The 21,280-nt window shown below is 35.8% G+C and overlaps 4 protein-coding genes and 1 non-coding gene across 6 annotated transcripts in view; all 5 read left to right on the forward strand.

The window, feature by feature from the left end:
- The window catches only part of LOC106136510 (vinculin), a 52,343-nt gene extending 45,732 nt beyond the window's left edge, over nucleotides 1–6,611 (forward strand). Inside the window, exons 23-26 of the mRNA XM_060951531.1 lie at nucleotides 125–215; nucleotides 1,853–1,917; nucleotides 2,823–2,959; nucleotides 3,204–6,611. Coding sequence (XP_060807514.1) covers nucleotides 125–215; nucleotides 1,853–1,917; nucleotides 2,823–2,930 — 264 coding nt within the window. The 3' untranslated portion in view covers nucleotides 2,931–2,959; nucleotides 3,204–6,611. The remainder of the gene's footprint in view (nucleotides 1–124; nucleotides 216–1,852; nucleotides 1,918–2,822; nucleotides 2,960–3,203) is intronic.
- Nucleotides 6,612–7,498: 887 nt separating this feature from the next.
- On the forward strand, nucleotides 7,499–7,691 carry LOC132903399 (U2 spliceosomal RNA). Its single transcript, XR_009657401.1, has one exon. It is a non-coding gene; the product is annotated as a U2 spliceosomal RNA (small nuclear RNA).
- A 999-nt stretch (nucleotides 7,692–8,690) lies between these two features.
- Nucleotides 8,691–21,280, forward strand: part of LOC106136531 (talin-1) — a 76,672-nt gene continuing 64,082 nt past the window's right edge. For both annotated transcript variants that reach the window (XM_060951568.1, XM_060951569.1), the window contains exons 1-6: nucleotides 8,691–8,846; nucleotides 10,675–10,820; nucleotides 11,455–11,604; nucleotides 12,990–13,093; nucleotides 13,983–14,115; nucleotides 14,709–14,900. In XM_060951568.1, the coding sequence (XP_060807551.1) occupies nucleotides 10,682–10,820; nucleotides 11,455–11,604; nucleotides 12,990–13,093; nucleotides 13,983–14,115; nucleotides 14,709–14,900 (718 nt within the window). In that variant the 5' untranslated portion in view covers nucleotides 8,691–8,846; nucleotides 10,675–10,681. The remainder of the gene's footprint in view (nucleotides 8,847–10,674; nucleotides 10,821–11,454; nucleotides 11,605–12,989; nucleotides 13,094–13,982; nucleotides 14,116–14,708; nucleotides 14,901–21,280) is intronic.
- Nucleotides 16,576–17,904, forward strand: LOC106136529 (uncharacterized). Its single transcript, XM_013337107.2, has 2 exons — nucleotides 16,576–16,819; nucleotides 17,148–17,904. Exons 1-2 carry the CDS (start codon nucleotides 16,639–16,641, stop codon nucleotides 17,756–17,758), a joined length of 792 nt encoding a protein of 263 aa, XP_013192561.1. The 5' UTR covers nucleotides 16,576–16,638; the 3' UTR covers nucleotides 17,759–17,904.
- On the forward strand, nucleotides 18,968–20,594 carry LOC106136530 (uncharacterized). The gene is made up of 2 exons (XM_013337108.2): nucleotides 18,968–19,172; nucleotides 19,718–20,594. Exons 1-2 carry the CDS (start codon nucleotides 19,019–19,021, stop codon nucleotides 20,197–20,199), a joined length of 636 nt encoding a protein of 211 aa, XP_013192562.1. The 5' UTR covers nucleotides 18,968–19,018; the 3' UTR covers nucleotides 20,200–20,594.

Here is a 21,280-nt window from a genome sequence, read left to right on the forward strand (position 1 = left end):
GGACCGTCAGACAAGACGACCACGCATGTTGTTGAAGTGATTAGAGATCCAAGGATCTCATATCATACCATTCATTTGTAAAAACAAATTATATCATGATAAATGTGTATGTGTTATTTTCCAGAATCTTCTCCAAGTCTGCGAGAGGATCCCCACTATTGGTACTCAGCTGAAGATCTTGTCCACTGTGAAAGCGACCATGTTGGGAGCACAAGGTTAATGTCATATTATATTTCTTTTATATCCAATAACAAACAGTTGCCGCCTTTTGTTTGGTAATATAATCAGGTATCGGATATTCGGATGCATATTTACCCAAAGTTGGGGTGTTGGGTTAGTATGGAACGTACTTCTGTATCTCAAAAATTCTGGGATTCGGCATTGATACACTTAATGTTCTAATTATGGTCTGAATAACCTCAGAAAGTTTTTGTACTGACTAAAAAATCACGCGGTTAAATTCTGGAATCCCGGTAGGTAGGTAATTTTTTAATAAATATGATCATCCATCACTCATGTTTATAAAGGTGTTTATCATACCTAATATACGAAAAGTTCCAATTTCTTGTTTAATAAAATTTCCAGCAAGAAGCCGCCTCCATACTTTCTTAGCCAAAATATTAGTTTAGGTAAATATGCATCCGATTATCCGATCTCTAAATATAATACTTTAACGTGATACTTTAATTTAATACTATTTGTTAATAAAGATCTATACATAAGGTAAATGCATCTAAAGGAAGTATTCCAATAATGTACTGTCAGTATGAAGTACCTGGGCGACGGAGCGGAGCTTACCAAAACTAGCTTTTGCCTCACTGCTTGAATTGCCGTTGCAATGTGAATTCCCAATGATTGAACTCAGATGTTTTTTTTTATTCATTCAAATTTTCATCAAAATCGGTTCAGCGGGTTAGCTTTTTTTGAAACTTTTGTTTGGACGCCTCCATTCTTTACCTTACTAATGCTATTAAAAATACTTTCAAAGTTTATGTAAATTGATTTTGTTGCTTATGTCTACGTGTTTCTTAATAATATATGGCACAGAAAAGAAATTGCAAACAGAATATTTGAACAATTTAAATTAAACAACATACTTGTATCATATATCAATATGCAGATGTTATTTTTATGCTCTTTTATTGTAAAATTAAAAAAAATACATACTCTATTACAAATGCTTACATATACTATGCTTATCGCTTATTAATAATGTATGCTTCTTGCTCCTAACAGTCGGCATGCCGGATTATAAAGGTATTATTTATGGCTTTTAACATCACAAGCATGAATTATTCAATCATACATACACATGTGGCGACATCTCTACGCCACAAGACACAACAGCCAATCACGCGACGATATCAGCCAATAACTCTGAATCGCGCATGCAACATTTTACGAATTGGAGCATGTTTACAACCTCCGACACAATATCGTCTGTCGCGCGGTTCCCCAGGCATCACACCTAGCCAGGCGGAAGATCTTCCCTTTGGTGACACTCCCGCTACATATAAAATTATATCTTTTTTGTAGTTTGAGCCAACAGACTTGAATGAGTGAAAGGCCACGTTCAGCTGTATGGCTTAATGATGGAATTGAGATTTAAATAGTTGACAGGTTGCTCCTCAAAGAAGAATCCCAAATTTATTAGCCATTCCCTTAGTTAATGCTTACAACATCCATGGGAAAGTAGAATCTTAAGTTTAATAGTAGCTAAGCTGTTGTTGTTAATAGTGCCTATTTATTCATATACACATACATATACCTAGTCGCTTTTTCACTTGCGGAGTAGACAGAGCCAACAGTGTATTAACAATTTATTCATTCATGTATAAATGTTATTTTTCAGGAAGCGAAGAGGACCAGGAAGCTACTGAGATGCTCGTCGGCAACGCTCAGAACTTGATGCAGAGTGTAAGTTGTAATAATTATATAAAGGCATTTAATTTCTGATAACTAAGGCCCATAATAAAATTTGTTACAAGTTTATAATAATTATGTGTGAAAAATATACAAATGACAAAGTCTAAGGTGACCGTCAACTTCATCTATTCAAAAAGTCACATTTTTGGATTCTGTTGGTCTTGTATTTTTTGCCAATATCTCTCAAGAACAGACAGTGGTTAGTTTATTTTAACGTAGACGTAGAAAAAAAGGCGGACGGAGTTTTACTATACGGCAAAATGAAGCACCAATATTATGCCGACTCACTGTGTATACACGTATACACGCCTCACACAGACACTCTCACTAACAGTGTGACAATTGGCCGCCATTACGTCCTCGGATACGTCATAGATCACCTCATGAAATTGCAAGTTTTCTTACACTCACACATGCGTACAACGCCGCCATTACGATGCTTCACATTTTTCCAAGTCGCACTCCGTCCTCCTTGTTTTCTACGTGTATGTATTTGATTCTCAATTCTATTCAATTCTCTAAAAAAAATATATCTATTATCTATAAAAAATATATACCTAATAAACTAGCTGTCCCGGCAAACGTTGTTTTGCCTTAAAAATGTGAAGGGTAGACAACCCTTAACACTTAGGGGTATGAAAAATAGATGTTAGCCGATTCTCAGACCTACTGAATATGCATGCAAAATTTGGTTAAAATCGGTAAAGCCGTTTCGGAGGAGTACGGAGACCAACCTATCACTATTTGAATCTCAATTCTATCATTTAACCAAACAGCTGAACGTGGCCATTCAGTATTTTTAACACAGTTGTCTCTGTCTACCCCGCAAGGGACATAAACGTGACCATATGTATGTATGTATTTGATGACACGTTTGGACTCCGCCGTGCCCCCAGGTGAAGGAGACGGTGAAGGCGGCGGAGGGCGCGTCCATCAAGATCCGCTCGGAGCAGGGCGGCTACCGGCTGCGCTGGGTGCGCCGCTCGCCCTGGTACCAGATCTAGTGCCCGCGGCACCCGGGTATATCCAGCAGGTAGGTGCTGGTAGGGCCATCCCGGAGTCGCGTCCTCGTCCATAGACGGACACGTGTGTACCTCTAAATCATGGTCTTGGATTGGTTGAGTCAAATTTTACACGGACTAACTCCGGTCTGACCTGATTTTATGTTATGTTTCTTATAAAGAATATATTATTGTACCCGAAATTATTTGTCGCTTCCCTCCAGTCGTTTATTTAATGTTTTTGGTAAGTAAGTTAATCATTATTTTTATTTCCAGATTTTGACAATCTTCGCTATATCTGCAGCGATGATAACGCCATCTGTCTGAAAGATTAAACTTAAACCTAACAACACCCGAAAAGTACACTTTATAATGCAATACTACTAAGAAACACCATTTCGAAAAAAAAGCAGATATAACCACGTAGTTATTGTCGAAAGATTTCTTTTATATACAGCAACACTCATAGGAAAGAATCACACAAGACTTCCTCAAGTTTTTATGCGGCTCACTGTACGTTTTATTGCGAGTGGCATTTTGGTGTTATTAGATAGGTACCTTAAAAATTCTCAAATATTTGTTTGTTAAATTTTTAGTTACACAATAATATGACAAAGCATATGTATATAGAACGCTAAAAAACAAAACAATAATATACAGCATGATAATTTTGTAAACACCAAATGTCTACTTACTCTAATAGCAGCGAGCACAATCCCAGGACAAAATTATAACCTATAACCACCGTTAAGTACAGGCCTTGTTTTAGCTAAAAAAGGCAAATAAAATCAAGATAAAGGTATTTTTAGACGAAAGAGTTTTCAAAGATATAGTAATGGGTACAAGTAACTTTAGAAGTGTCAATTTAGTAGTAAATGTTCCGATATTTTTTTAATTTGTAATTTTTAACATCGTCATATCGTGACAAGAATTTTCACAGTGAATCGCTATCTATGAATACTAAATGACTTTTGATAAATCAGAACAGAATGTATTGTATAATAATCATTTTACATATTTTATTTAATAATTTCATGTAATTTAAGGTGCTTAATACGGCAGCTCTTACCATTAAGCAATATTTTTTATTGTTTGTATTTATCAAATATAGCGTAGTAATTCGGTTATGTGACATATGTAATTATATAGGAGTTAATGATGATTTTAATATATTTACTACAGGTTGGTTCTGTTAAAAGTGTGTTCAGTGAAAATTGTAAATGTTTCTAATTCTGTACGTGATTCCAAATCTTGCGTTAGGAAACTAATTTGCCAAGTTGTTAAAAGTTTTTTTTTTAAGTTAAAACTGTTTATCTTAAAATTTATTACACTAAAATTTGGAATGTCCTTAAAAGGGAGCTGTTAGGAGTACCCGTAAACATCGAATATGCGTGAAAAGAGTAATGAGTGTGGAGGAAGCGGGAAAGATCTGTGAGGATCGTACCAAGTGGATCGTCCATAGACTCTGCCTACCCCAATGGGAGACAGGCGTGATGGTATGTATGTTAAATAAAAAAAAAACATAACTAAGTTGAAAAACAAAACTTTTGAAATCACTGACTTTAAAGATTGTTTAACATGCAGAATCAACCTGTATATTATATCTCTACAAATATTTTAAAATTATAACAATATTTAATATTTTATTATTTTGATGTACATACATGTACATGTAACATCTTCATTTTATTTTATTTTATTTATTTGACACTACATTAATTTTCCTTTATTTTACAACGATGTTTATAGTCGATTAAAAATAAAATGTGTGATGTAAGAATGTTAGTGCCATGCGTCAGTGCTTTATAATGTAATATTAGTGTAGTTAGTTTTAGGAATACCTGTTTTCTGCTGTCTAATAATGTGATAATGCGAGTGACAATATGAATAGTAAAAATTGAAGATCGGTGGTTGTTATGTCAGAAAAAAATCAGCAGAGATGTAGCCATGGACAGTACTACCATCTTTAGAAGTCGCATCGGTAATAATCAAAGGTGTGGAATACCGTAATCTACCGACGAATTGCACCGAATGAAAACTCCATAAAATAACGACCTTATTACAAGTAGATTAAATTTAAAATACAAAAACAAAATGTCTCTTGCTATCTCGCTCATAATGGCGGACAGTTCAGTTCGCGGTTTCAAATGAAGCGCTCTGATTGGCTCAAATATTTTCGGGCTATACAAATCGCAGTTCACCGTTGTAACAATAATGAGGTAATATTATACTATACTTATCTCTCTCTTATCTGAGTTATATAAATTAGTTTAAATGCTAACCAATGCTCTTACGGTCTTTCAATAGTCTTCCCATGTGAAAAAAAAACTTTAATAATATTTGCAACAAGGTCATATTTATCTAAAGTAGAAGATATATTTATATACACGATTTCATACAATATTTAGCTGTACAAAAAGAATATACCACATATTTTTATATAGTATAGATGTAAATTAGTTATAAGTACGTAATTACTAATATTATTCCTTATATAATTGTTTTCATAAGAATGTAACCTTCGAAGTTGAAGATTTCAAAAGCCGTTAATTTTAAACTACCAAAATATTAATTTTATTTGATGTGGCTGACAATATATCTACCACCAATCAATAAAACTTTTTCCATAACGTTTCGCTCGCAAACAAAGAAGCATTTCTTTTGAATAACTGTCATAATATGTTATCTTTTACGTTATGCGAAAATTTTCTTTGCTTTCCACAGTGTTAAGGTAAACCTGACCTGTATTATTTGACCATTACCTGGCAACAATGCGGGCGAGACAGCTTATATATAGTAGTTACCTTCTCAGAAATAGGTCTTGCTTTTTATTAAATAACTAGCTGTGGAATAGTTATTTTGGGCATCATTGAAACCCTCAAGGATGAATAATTTTCCCCGATTTTTTTCATATTCTTCATTATTTCTTCGCTCCTATTAGTTGCAGCGTGATGTTATATAGCCTTAAGTCTGCCTCGATGAATGAGTGCTAAGTACCGTGCTAAAATATCTTAAGGTGTATGTATACGTGCCTAGAAATATGTAAAGCCTTTTTTCTGATACATTACCTAACTTAGTAACTTAGCTGTAACACTAGCAGTGTAATAGAGATCCATCTGAATAGGCTCAGTTATCCTTAAAAAAAGTTAGTCTTAAAAAAAAAAGATTTAAAAAAATCTCTAATCAAGCTTAGGACATACAGAGTAGTAAAAATTTTAAAAAGATTAATAAAATCATCGTCCCATCAATAATATTATGATGCCACGGGTATAGCTTTTATTAAAAAAATATATATTAAAAATTGATTTTGAAAATAAAATACATAAAAATGTACCGAGCAGATGTTAAAAAGTTAACTGAGACAATTCAAAGAACACGACAGCTTATATATTTTTGAATGAATCAGACCACGTATGTGTAATTTGTATTGTGTTAATAAATATACTGATTTATTAACACTTGCAAGAAAATTTGGTCAAGTATCTAAAACAGTGTGGGAATTATGTATTTTTTGTTATCGCCAGTGTCATATGTAACTTATATTAAAACAATTCGTTATTGTAAATTAAATAATCTATTTCTAAATTCTCACAAAATTGTGTGCTTTTTTTTAATTTTTTTAGTATTTTTACTTTTGTTGTATTAATTTAAGTTTTATTTATTCTAATAAAAGATTCTTATTTATTTGTTTCTGTTTTATTTAATATCTCTATGCTGGTAGTTATTTGCGTTTATACATACATATAATCACGTCTATATCCCTTGCGGGGAAGACAGAGGCAAGTCTTGAAAAGACTGGAAGACCTGATAGAATTCATATAGTGACAGGTTGCTAGCGCATCGCATAAAAAAGAATCCCCAAGTTTATAAGCCTATCCCTCAGTCTCCTTGTACGACATGCGAGTGATCATATTATTGATGTGTTTTTTGATCACATTATAATAAAATTTACGTACACATTTTATTATAAGGAAGGTCTAAAGCAATGATTTTATGTAATTTTAATATCACACTTCTGTGATAAGTCACAGTATAATGTTTTTTGCTTAGCTGTAAACTTTCATGTGATGCTTTAATTATGCTGAATTTATAGTGTTTTAAGATGGATGAGGAAATATTTTTGTAATAGCAATAAAGTACTGAATATTATTGTTTATTTTCTTTTCATATCCCATTATTTCCTTAAAATACAATTCAATTGCAATACTTTGTATAGTGTGACTACGTCCAGAATATTAATATTATTAACTCAGCGCCACATGCAAAATTTTTCTCTGAGCGAAGTTACAATTTATAGGTTAACAGGAAGAGATCGCTTTTAGTGATGAGGTCGCCTTTTGCTGCTATGTTTTTAATAAATGATTGTGTATTTGCTGTAATTTATTGTTGTGCTATAAAGAGTTATTGTATTGTATACTTTTTGACCCCGCCAGCTGCGTTCGACTGTGGCACGACTACGTTAGTTCTCAACAAATATCATAGATGGCGCTGTATTGTTTACTCGTATTCGACAACGCGCTACGGAGATTTTTTCGCGTACAATCACCTCCCCTGGTTAATAATGTGTAGTTATCGCTTCTCGGCCTTTTGGCTAAGATCAAAGTGTAGTATCTGTTCTTTTCAGCTTAATATCTGAAAGTTCCCCCACTGGGGGACCAGTATATTAAACTGATTTTTGTAAACCGACGGGATGTTCGGGGCTCGCTCCACTCCCGTCACGGGTCGGCCCGGCATTGCAGTGCCGCCGGGATCGGCCCACATAAATCACTAAACACTAAACAGGCTGTTTGCCCATATATTGGACTTATCAGGACTATATATGGAGTAACAATTTCCTATACGATATATGTATATTCCACGATATTTCAATTTCCAGTTTTTACGGAATAAATTTGGCTGTGACCCCGGTGGACCCGGGTTCGAATTCCGGCTAGATTGATGACAAACGATCTTGAATGTTTATATGACGGCCTCTGTGGCGCAGCGGTTGTACGCTTGTCTGTGACACCGGAGGTCCCGGGTTCGAATCCCGGCCAGGGCGTGATGAGAAACGAACTTTTTCAGATTGGCTTGGGTCTTGGATGTTTATATCTATATAAGTATTTATTATAAAATATAGTATCGTTGAGTTAGTATCTCGTAACACAAGTCTCGAACTCACTTCGAGGCTAACTCAATCAGTGTAATTTGTCCCGTATATATTTATTTATTTATTATTATTATATCTATATAGGTATCACTACACACTATAAAACAAAGTCACTATTTTAGTCTGTTTGTCTGTATGCTTAAATCTTTAAAATTACGCAACGGATTTTGATGCGGTTTTTTGTAACAGGTAGAGTGATTCAAGAGGAAAGTTTTTATGTATAATTTTTTCCGAATTTTGCACCCGTGCGAAGCGGGGCGGGTCGCTAGTTTATTATAAAATATAGTAACGCTGAGTTAGTATCTCGTAACACAAGTTTCAAACCTACTTCGAGGCTAACTCAATCTGTGTAATTGGTCCCGTATATACATATATATTTAGTATTTATTTCTGTCCACTGCCTGCTACATGTAACTATAACAATGTATCCCGTTCTGCGATAACGTCAGTACAGTGGGCTACAAATGACAGAACGATGTTAAAGTCTTATTTCAATCCAAAAAGGCTTTTGTAAACAGTTAATCTCTCAGGCGAATGTACTTAAACGTTTGTTTATATTGAATTATTATCCCTAACACACACGATTAGTCATGTGTGTGTCATATACCCGATAGCTTAGTAAACTTACCTCACTCGATTGTATAAAACTTGTTAATTTATGTAGTTCAGTGTGCCTCTTCGTTACAAACGGAGATTCATCTTAAAAATAGTAAAACTATCGTTAGTATTTTGTTCCTAGTGTTAGTGTTGATTACGTAAGGATTTTCAAGGTAAGTGATAAGTTTTGTATGAATTTGCGCGTAGGCACTTCATATTGAATACAAGAAATGAGAAACGCATTTAAAAATTGCATGCATATGTATCTATGTTTTTTGCTTTTATTTTGAAAAGGATGCCTACATTACATATATAATCACGTCTATATCCCTTGCCGGGTAGACAGTACCAACAGTCTTGGAAAGAAACGGACACGTTAGGCTGTTTGGCTTAATAATGGAATTAAAATTCATAATCATCGCCTACTTCTTTCAACTATTCTCATACATACTTAGTGAATATAAACAGTTACGAGTATAATTTTATTTTACATTTTGGAATCGAAATAATGTGAGGTTGTTGAACACAAAATGATTCCACTTTCATATATAATATGTATATGATGTATATATACCTACATGCATATAATCACGTCTATATCCCTTGCGGGGTAGACAAAGCCAACGGTCTTAAAAAAGGTCTGATAGGCCACGTTCAGCTGTTTGGCTTAATGATAGAACTGTGATTCAAATAGTGACAGGGTGCTAGCCCATCGCCTTCAAGGAGAATCCCAAGTAAATTAGCCTTTCCCTAAGTCGCCTTTTACGACATCTATGGTAAACATGGAGTGATCCTATTATAAAAGATACATAAGATATCCATGAAATTTTGCTCCTCAAATGAGTTTGGCTTGGTTCATCTTAAAATATGGTATACAAAAATTGCCCAGGGAACAAATGCAGGTGGTCAGTTTTCTTTCATTTTAAGGCAGACGACGACGTCACGGGATACTACTGGTTATTTAAGGAATTATTTGTCAAAATTCTTTTATATGCACTGACAGGGACTTTACTTCTAAAAAAAGGGCTGCTCCCGTGCCAAATGCGAACATAGCTGCAGACAAAAAGACAAAATCTTACATACATGCATAAAATGACGCCTTCTTCCCAGAGGGGTAGGCAGAGACTACATCTTTCGACTTGCCACGATCTCTGCATACTTCCTTCGCTTCATCCACATTCATAACTCTCTTCAAAATCAAAAATCTTATAACATCAATTAATTAATTATTTCGCCCATAAAAATATAAAATAAATTCCATAGATTCGGCTTCATTATAATTTAAATGAATTTTGACCGCATTTTCCTGATTTTATATTTACATTAACAGGAAATAATAATATAATTGGTGCGAGCATAGTGTACTCTTGCTATTAACGTGGTTCAATTCGACTTAAGCAATTGATAATTCTAAAGGCAAAGAATTAATTCTACTTTTTAACGTGTGAACAGTTCTATCATTAAGCCAAATAGCTGAACGTGGCATTTCAGTCTTTTTAAGACTGTTAGCTCCGTCTACCCTGTAACAGATAAAGACGTGATTCTATGTGTGTACCAAAATGAAATTAATATTGTCAATGTGTTACTGCTTACTCACAAAGTTTTATAATTTCCTGAATTCAGTTTATTAGATATATTATCTATAAGTATTCGTGATAGAACAAGAAATAAAAATCTTGATAAATTGGTGGACTTCTTGTGTAATTTGAATAAAATAAATATTACAAAATAGTTGAGGATTGATGCTATTTTTTATGATATAAATTTTATAGAGATGTGTGTGTCGACTTGAGTTGAGAGATAGAAGTAAAGATGTAAAGATACATAAGTAAAGATGGAATGCACTAGATGGCGCGCAGTGAGCGGGTTCCGGGGCGGCTGCTTGACAGTGATTGATGTTTCCGTATAAGGCGTAGACAATAAGTTTCATCATGTTTATTTCTCATTTTAGAGAATGGTTATCATCTACGTACACCCCGCTTATACCCGCAAATTTAACAGTTCACAGATGGCGCCACTATCTTTGAAGGTGGTGCAAGACACAGGTGCGGTGGTCACCCGTACCGTGAAGGTGGACTCCAAGGATGTTGTGGAGAAGGTGCTGGATGTGGTCAGGGAGAAATTCATGATTTCTACCGACGGAAATGGTAAGGTCTAATTTATGAGACAAACTAGCTATTTCCTAGCGTATATTCTACATACATATTATTACGTCCATATCCCTTGTGGGGTAGACAGAACCAACAGTCTTGAATATATATATATATGTATATATACGGGACAAATTACACAGATTGAGTTAGCCTCGAAGTAAGTTCGAAAGTTGGGTTACGAGATACTAACCCAACGATACTATATTTTATAATTAATACTTATATAGATAAACATCCAAACCCAGGCCAATCTGAGAAAGTTCTTTCCTCATCATGCCCCGACCGGGATTCGAACCCGGGACCTCCGGTGTCACAGACAAGCGTATTTACCGTTAGATAGAGGCCGTTAAATACTGATAATACTCAATTCTATCATTAAGCCAAACGGCTGAACGTGGCCTATCAGTCTTTTTAAGACGGATGGCTCTGTCTACTCCGCAAGGGATTGGACGTGATATGTATGTTTGTATGTGAGAAAATCACAGCTTTGTCCTTAGGCCTCGTCAAAGAACAGGTCCTTTTCACTCGGACAAAAGCTAGCTGAGTGATCACGCCTCATCCCAAAAATGGTACACCATCTCACATTCAGTGATCCTTCGAATGTTAAATGCCTCGTGCTTGTATCCAGAATACGGACTGTTCCTGACCGCGGCGGACGATGACCTCTCCGGGATCTGGCTGGAGCACTCCAGGAACCTGGAGTACTACATGCTGCGGGACGGGGACACGCTGCTGCTGCTTACGAAGACCAGAAACTTGAGGCTGAGGATGTTGGATGGTCAGTTACAAATACAAATACAAATCAAATCGTTTATTTTGTGAACATAGGTTATCACAGGTTGACATTTTATTGTGAAAATGTACACTATGTCCCGCCATTGGGCATACAAAATTAATATTTTAAACTAATTAATAAAAATTACATTGCTTCATATCAATTAACAAAAACAAAAAAATGTTCATGCATTTCTAATTTTCTTTTTTTTTTTTTACGTCATTGTTAGTCAGATAGGTAATAAATTATTCAAAATTGATATTAAATGAAATGTGCATTGTTTAAATAATTAATTTACAATAATATACTTAATATATAAGGAATTCATTTACTGAGTAGTATGCTTTTTCTATTAGCAAATTTAGTAACTTTTCCTTAAATGTTTTGACATGTTCAATATTTCTTATGTCATTTAGGCAGAGAGTTGTACAATTTAGGCAAATAATACAAATACAAATCTCTTTATTGCAGAAACACAGGTAGAAAAGATGACGTATGATGATCAGTTAAATGGATACGTATATACATATGGTCACGTCTATATCCCTCGCGGGGTAGACAGAGCCAACAGTCTTGAAGAGACTGAATGGCCACGTTCAGCTATTTGGCTTGATGATAGAATTGAGATTCAAATAGTGACAGGTTGCTAGCCCATCGCCTAATAAAGAATCCCAAGTTTGTAAGCCTATCCCTTAGACGCCTTTTACGACATCCATGGGAAAGAGATGGAGGATTAAATGTACACTTAGTAAGTCTTTCACGGAATTGTTATTTCATCATTTGACCATTCAGCTGAACGAATACTTCGAATTTTGTGTAAGGTTAAGTTAGTTCTCTTTCCAATGGATGTTGTAAAAGTCGACAAAGGTATAGACTTATAAGCTTAGGATTCTTCTTTACGGCGATGGGCTAGCAACCTGTCTCTATTTGAATCTCAAGTCTATCATTAGGCCAAACATCTGAACGTAGCCTTTCAGTCTTTACAATACTGTTGACTCTGTCTACTCTCAAGGGAACTAAACGTGATTTTATGTATATATGTATGTATGTTAAGTTATAATGGGTTAAACGATCTTAGGAATATGTGCCGCGTGGATCCCGGCACCAACAGAAAAAAGAATAGGACCACTCCATCTCTCTTCTATGTATGTCGTAAAAGGCGACTAAGGGGTAGGCTTATAAACTTGGGATTCCTCTTTTAGGCGATGGGCTAGCAACCTGTCACTTTTTGAACCTAAATTCTATCATTAACCCAAATAGCTGAACGTGGCCTATCAGTCTTTTCAAGTCTGTTGGCTCTGTCTACCCCGCAAGGTATATAGACGTGATTATATGTGAAATGTGATGTGATCTTAGGTATATATATGTTTGGTTGATTCGATGTCCAGGGTCAGTGAAGACAGTCCAGGTGGACGAGTCGGAGCCCATCTCCCGCGTGATGGCCGGCATCTGCGCCAGGATCGGAATTACTAACCACGAGGAGTATGGTCTGGTAAGATAAATCTACATACATACATACATAAAATCACGCCTCTTTCCCGGAGGGGTAGGCAGAGACTACCTCTTTCCACTTGCCACGATCTCTGCATATTTCCTTCGCTTCATCCACATTCATAACTCTCTTCATGCAAGCTCGGCGGTTTCGGGTACTTTCGACCTGACCCTTTACCAGATAAATCTATACTAATATTATAAAGCTGAAGAGTTTGTTTGTTTGTTTGAACGCGCTTATCTCAGGAACAACTGGATCGTTTTGAAAAATTTTTTTTGCGTTGTATAGACCATTTATCGAGGCAGGCTTTCGGCTATATAACATCACGCTGCAACTATAAGGAGCGATGAAATAATAGGAAATGTGACAAAAAAAACGGGGAAACTCATTCATATAGCTAAACGTCGCCGATTAGTCTTTTCAAGACTGTTGGCTCAGTCTATACCGCAAGTGATATAGACGTGATTGTATGTATGTATGAAACGATTAATGAGCAAAAGACAGGCCGAAGTGTAGAGGAACATATCGGAAAGCAGACCCTGGGTCCCGAAGTATATGTGTGTATGTCAACCAAAGAAAGTAGCTGTAAAAAGATGAATTTAAACCCAATTTTTTGGTCTCTTTCGGAGCGACTTGCGCTTGAGTCTTTCCTCTATCACTCGTCTATCGTCGTTCGATTCACGAGTCTGTAGAATAGATTTAGAATAGAATAGATTTATTTTCAAAATTGGATACAAGGTATCGCTTATTGACGTCACATAACTCAAATCTAATTATAACTACTACCGCTTCCAAAGCGCGTGTGTAGAAGAAGCGGCGGAACAAGCTACACTGCAGCATTTTCATCGGACTGTCAGTCTGTCTGTCATTAAACGAATTATTTTCTTAGTGCTACGACGATGATGAAGGCGATGAGTCCAGGGTGTCTTCCGCCGGTACCCTGACGCTGAAGCGGCCTCCGCAGAAGGAGAGAGATGCAAAGCTGGAGCACATGAGCAAGAAGCTCAAAACTGATGATAATGGTCAGTAAAACTAAAAGTCATCTGGATTCTTCTTTAAGGCGATGGGCTAGCAACCTGTCTCTGTTTGATCATTAAGCCAAGCATCTGAACGTTGCCTGTCAGTCTTTTCAAGACTGTCAGGCCACTTGTCAAGATCTGGAATAAAAGTTTCTTGTCTTTTGTTGATTTTTTTTTTAACATATTTTTGTTTTTGTACCGTGTGGTCCCGGCACCAATAAAAAAAGAATATCGATCACTCCATCTCGTTCCCATGGATGAAGTTAAAGGCGACTAAGGGATATGCTTATAAACTTCGGATTCTTTTTTTACGCGATGGGCTAGCAACCTGTCACTACTGAATCTCAATTCTATCATTAAGCCAAACAGCTGAACGTAGCCTTAGAGTCTTTTCAAGACTGCGGGCTCTGTCTACCCCGCAAGGGATTTTGACGTGATTATACGTATAGTATAGTAAGCCTATCCCTTAGTCGCCTTTTACGACATCCATGGGAACGAAATGGATTGGTCCTATTTATTTTTTTATTGGTTCCAAAAACCACACGGCGGCAAGAAGAACATCGAAATTCATTAACCACTTTTGCTCACATCACCAGTTCGTTGGCTGGACATGCACCGGACTCTCCGGGAGATGGAGGTGGGCCCCAGAGACACCCTCCTGCTGAAGCGGCGCCTGTTCTACACGGACAGGAACGTGGACCCCAGGGACCCTGTGCAGCTCAACTTGCTGTACGTGCAGACCAGGGACGCCATCCTGGACGGCAGACACCCTGTCACTCAAGAACAAGGTACTTACCTAAATTTGGTGAAGGCCCCAAGTGAGACCCTTGGGGTACACCGTTTGTAATTTTTTTATTTGCTGGATCTGGTTCGCGAATTTGCTTATTTTCATGTTCTTGTGCATGTTATTACCAGTTATAGTAAAGAAAAGTAAAAAAAAATTCGCACTGGCATTAAAAAGCTAAACAAATAAAAAATTGCGTTATTAAATTTTAAATAAAAAAAAACCCTGTCCCATCCTCCTTATCTAGGTCTAGATCAGGAGATGAGTACCTAGGTACTAAAAATATAAATGCTTCTCCTCCGTAAATTAAACCAAAGTGTATTTTCGCAAACCCATCTACATTCAGTACAAAAAAGTTATTGCTATTACATACATATTGTCACTATATATATCCCTTGCGGGGTAGACAGAGCCAACAGCCTTGAAAAGACTGATAGACCACGTTCAGCTTGCCTTAAGGATAGAATTGAGATTCATTCATTTGGAAGCGGCAGTAAACTTAGTTTTAAGTAATTTATTTGACGTCAACCAATGTTGTGAAACCAAAAGATAAGACAATTATTAAGTGATATGCAGTGCCCTTAATAATAAATTAAAAGAAAGAAAGCAAAAAAAAAACCTTTATTCAGAAATAGTCGTATCGTAACTTTAAAATTATACAGATGCAAATCGTTCCGACGCCGACCGGACTGGCCGCTGCCCGACGACGCACCCGCCCATATTCTCTATTCTTGTTATTTGTTAGGGAGCGTTCACAGTTGCTTTGGTTTTACCTTTTTAAATTAACAGTTTATTTAGCAGTAATAATAATTGCTATGTTATGAAAGAGCGGTGCCTCCTGGCACAAGCAAAATTTGCTTTAAAGGAGACTCCCACAACTTGTGTTATGTACTTACCTTTGTTACCTAAATAAACATTTTTATTTATCTATTTTATTTTTTATTTATATTGTTATGAAATAAAATAAAAAAGATTTCGTGCAAAACTAAAAAATAAAAAAAATTAAAATTACAAAATTGTGAATCTCTAAAACTACAAAACTAAATATATAAAAAAAAAACGTAAACTTGCCCTTAAAAATTCAACTTTAGGTGTTCGAACAACTACAATAAACTGAACATGACTTGTGTAAAAATACACGGGGCAACATAATCAGCAGAGATCGGAATAGGTAGATTGATTTTATGTACTTGCATCATGAATTACCATAGAAAGCATAACATGGATAAGCCTCTTTTCCGGGATTCTATTTCAGTACTTACACTTACAGTAAACTACATTTTCCGCGGGTAACATAGGATTACAATTTACGTGAACTAAGTCGGGGGAAAACAGCTACCACTATTCTATTCTTCATCCCGCTTGTAAAAATTCCGGAATAAATCTTAAGAATTTACAAATCCGCAATCCCGGACGGAGGCATGTCAATATATACTTTTCAGTTCATTAACCCCAATTCAATCTACCTAGTCCGATCTTTAATAATCAGTTTAGACAAGTCTATAAAAATTAACACAAAACTTTTTCACGCAAGTAAAAGAGGCTACCCTTTAACCAAATAATATATTTCCCTCAAAACAATTTAGCGTATAAAAAAAAAAAAAAAAAAAAAGTAAAAGAGGCATCACTATGCCGCTATGAACACGACCTCACTATAGTTTGGATCGATCGTCGACTGAGAAACGACCGCGTTTAGTACCGACCACGATTCCGTCACGACCGCACGTCGACTCGTGCAAGCAATGCCGCGTCCCAGACGCGATATGGATCGTAAGAAAATGTTCCACGAAAAACTAGATTTGGACCTCATACGATTAGTGAAAGCCAATGAGGTGTTGTATGACTTCAATCATCCGAAATATATGGATTTCAACGCGAGGGAAGTGGCGTGGCAGATGATCGGGGACGAGTTGAAACGACCGGGTGAGTACCTACCATTTGAACTCGATCGGAAATCACACGTTTGATTGTTTTTATTGCAATGTCAACTAATACCTATATTAATGTTAGGCAATGTTTTTAAATATTTTCATAACTACTATTATTTCTGAATTGGTATTTCCTATACAATTCTTATTACTATAGGTACCTACCTTTATTTCTTATAACTTGTTCTTACTATGAAACTTTTTCAAATATTGAATAAAGATAAAAAAAATACCTACCTCATACAGTTTTTATGGATATAGAATATCCTGTTGTTAAAATGATAATTAAATTATTTAATTTTTTAAAATAATTTGTTTTTCAGCTGCTGATTGCAAATTACGTTGGATAAACATCCGCGATGTAAACAGGAGGATATTGAGAAAGAAATTAATCACACCGCAAAACCGGGGTCGTTTATACAAATACGAGAATGAGCTGACATTCATGAGGCCCTTCTACAGAGACGTCAACATACAAAGCTGCGAGTTCGAATCCGACGACAAAAGTGAACAAAACTGGAACGATGACAATGATAATGGTATAGATGATACAGCCATGATGGATGAAAATAATGACAGCGATGAGATGGAAAAACCTGTCAAAAAGGAAGTGAGAACTAAAAAGAAATGTTCTAAAAGAAAGAAAAAACGAACTTATGAAGAGGAAGATGATGATGATGAAGAAGATGAATTGCCGATCGCAGCGAGTATAAACGAAACAACTGCTACTACAACTGAAGGTTTTGACCCTGCTGATCCTGTAGACGCGTTTTTAATCAGCATCGGAGCGACTCTGAAGACGTTTACACCATATCACCTGAATTTGGCTAAAAGTAAAATATTTGCAGTAGTGCAGGAACATGATTTACAACAAATTGTACAGAAAACGAATGACGTTAGTGTGAAACAGCCGGAGACATTATATCTTTCGTAAAATATAAATTGTTTTTGTATTTAATCTTAACTGCGCTACGTTAAGTATTAATAACTGGCATTTTAGACTAGGGAATGGCTATTTTAAAATACCGGGATCTCATACACGCTATCCGTATAATACAACTAAAGGAAGACCATTGGTACCGAACATTATTTTTTTGAACTATCCAACTTATTAGGTCAAGTTCAAAAAATACATATATGCTTTGTTAACTTAATCATGCAATATCAATAATCAAAATAATATTTACAAAAAGTAAGGATTTTTTATACGTAATTAAAACGTTACGCTTATGATACATACAGGTATTATTTCGATCGAGTTATATTAGTACTGTTTTCACCGTTGGATCGATGACAATGTCAACTCGGCACGTTACACGTCAGTGTATCGTGACGTCGCCATGGAAAAAAATAACTTCACAGTTTGACACATAAAATATATTTTCTTGTTGTAATTTATCCTTGTAGACGTAAAGTTTTTTCAACAACATAATATAGATATTATTGTCAATAATGTGGCTCTAAACGAGACCGGTTTTCGCAAACAATGAAGCGTTGCCGCTTCGTGCATATCGCGTCGCGCGCGCTTTCGCTCGCTCGCCTCGTTTCGCACTCCCAATGCCTCGTTTTGATAACGATAGTCATTCTCTTTCGCGCACTATACGTGACGAGCGTGATGACGATATGTTGCCACATGAGTAAGGATTTTTATCATGGTAATAATTTCTGGCGTTAATCTTGGTTGCGTTTATAGGAACGTGTATACGGATTTTTAATCACATTTTATGTTGATAATTATTTTGAGCGCAAACTATTGTAATGGTACATATCTACCTAATATAATGGTGGAAATGAAATGTTTGACATACATAATGCAAAAAACAGTTTAATTTTTTTAATACGGTTTGAATAAAGGGCACAAAATGGTAGGTACCTAAGAAAGTATGAAAATAAATTGTAGTTTACCTATTTTACGATATTATGTTAATAAATTAATAACTCTGTCCCATAGGTCAAAAGCTATTGTACTTCATGACTGAAATAAAAGACTCACGATAAAATATTTTAAGAGGATACACTTATTTGGATTATATTTACTCATGTGGTGACTCAACAACCGGCTACCAAAATCAGTTCGCGCCAAATGAATGCATACGAGTTACGTACGAATACAACCCGACGCGTTGCCGTCCCGTGCCGAGCTATACGAGATCTGTCCCCGACTCGTCAGTCTGCACGGGACGTCAACGGGACGATGCCGTTGCCTTTCAATAAAACTCTGGATGTGAAATTATTGAAACTAGTTAAGGATAATCCTATGATATACAATGAAAAGCATCCGAAATATATGGATTATGACGCAAGGGAGGTGGTTTGGCAGAAAATTGGAGACGAGCTGAACAGGCCTGGTGAGTTTGTTGTTTTTAATGCATTTCGTTTAATTTACTCAAAATATAAACATTAGGAGTCAATTCTGGTGTGTAGGTAATGTGTTACTAGTGCGTCAGAAAATGTAGGTAACGTCGATAGATTTTCAGTGAAAAAGATTGTTACATTTTTTTAGTGCAATACTTTGGTTCATTATTATTTATGGTTCCCCTACGGGCTACGGGGTAGACTTGGGTATGAAGCCTATCAAAATTATATGGCAAAAGCTATTTTACTGAGACTATCGATCACATATCAAGATCATGTAGTAGTAAAGTATTTATTGGTACCTACTTAAATTAATTTATGTACCTAAACAGTTTTGCCTAACATAATCCAATAGGCGCTATTTTTACGCACGTAACTTCTTACAGTATATAAAAAAAATAAAAATTTATAAAAACAAGTATAAAAAAACAAGTTGACGAACTTTTAAAATTGTCTGACAACCGTGCCATCCATATTAATAACCTACCTACCTAGAATGCAAACAGATGATTAATTAATTTTTTTAAATTGTTTCCAGGTCAAATTTGCAAATCCCGTTGGATAAACATGCGTGACATGATGAGGAAGAAATTGAAAGACCGCATCAACCACAAGAATTTACGGCGGCATCTGTACAAATACGAGGAGGAACTATCTTTTATGCTCCCCTTTTTTAGGGACATAGGGACTCCCTCTGGAGAGGACTACACTGAATATCTGGAGGAAGAAGCAGAAATAGAACTACCAAACGCAGAATTTGTTAGTGAATACGTAGAAGACAGTAAAGAGAGGGTAATGATTGGAAATAAAACAATGAAAAGTAATTTCGAAAGTTTAAGTCAAGACTTGAACCAGGCTGATCCCTTAGACGTATTTTTGATCACAATTGGGTCGACTCTGAGGAAATTTACTCCGTATTATTTGAATCAGGCGAAGAGTAAGATATTTCAAGTGGTGCAGGATTATGAGTTGCAACAAATAGTCGATAAAGATGAGGGTGTTAGCGATTCTAATAGGTGAATGAGAGACTTCTACATTGAGGAATGCACGCTTAGAATTGTGATTTTGTAAATTGATAATGGTTGAAGCCATGTGCTTATACGGGGCCAATCAAATTTTCAAAGCAAGGAATGATTTGTATTTTTTATTTGTGATGAGAAAATACAAGATTAATAAACCCAATTATTCAATTCCCACTGAAGCTAAGGATATGACAAAGTTTTTAGAATAAATTCATTTATTATATTATATATATTAATAGACACCTATCTGTTCCCCAAAACGTCACTCGTGGTGTCTATATCGTTTTGACGTGAGTGTGTTCAATAAAATACAAAAACAAAATGGCCGCTCTCTGCTATTACATACTTTGTAAGAAAATATGAAGATAAGCTTTTTCTTTATTAATTATACAATTCAACTAGTTAAGTTTAATAAATATTTTCTAAAAATGTTCTTATAATTACTTACCTATTTCCCAATTTTTTCCTTTCATTATCTTCTAGGTATTTGGTTCGTGTATTTTTCCTGCTGGTGTCGATACGACTAGTGGTATAAAACACTAATTGGATGAACATAGGCATAACCTACTTACATAAACATACCATATGATCACGTCTACATCTCCTGCGGGGCAGACAGAGCCAAGAGTCGTCATCAAATGGCTGAAAGGCCACGGTCAGCTGCTTGGCTTAATGATGGAATTGAGATTCAATTCTTAGTAACAGGTTGCTAGACCATCCTAATTGATAATTAGATTTTTTTAGGGGCTTCAAGGGGCATGAGAAAGAGTTTTGTTTGCCGTGTGGTTCCCGGCACCAATAAAAAAAGAATAGGACCACTGTGAGGATCCACATCAAGGAGAGTGTGGAGGGAAAGGTCGGAGTGGGAAGGCCTAGACGATCGTATCTTGATCAAATTAAGGACGTCCTGGCAAAGGGTCAGGTCAAGAGTACCCGAAACCGCCGAGCTTGCATGAAGCAGTAAACTTAGTTTTTAAGTAATTTATTTGACGTCAACCAATGTTGTTAAACCAAACGACAATTATTAAGCGATATATAGTATCCTATAATAATGAATAAAAATTTTGAATTTTGAAAAA

The sequence above is a fragment of the Amyelois transitella genome, chromosome 25 (assembly GCF_032362555.1).
Source record: "Amyelois transitella isolate CPQ chromosome 25, ilAmyTran1.1, whole genome shotgun sequence".
Classification (NCBI taxonomy): domain Eukaryota; kingdom Metazoa; phylum Arthropoda; class Insecta; order Lepidoptera; family Pyralidae; genus Amyelois; species Amyelois transitella.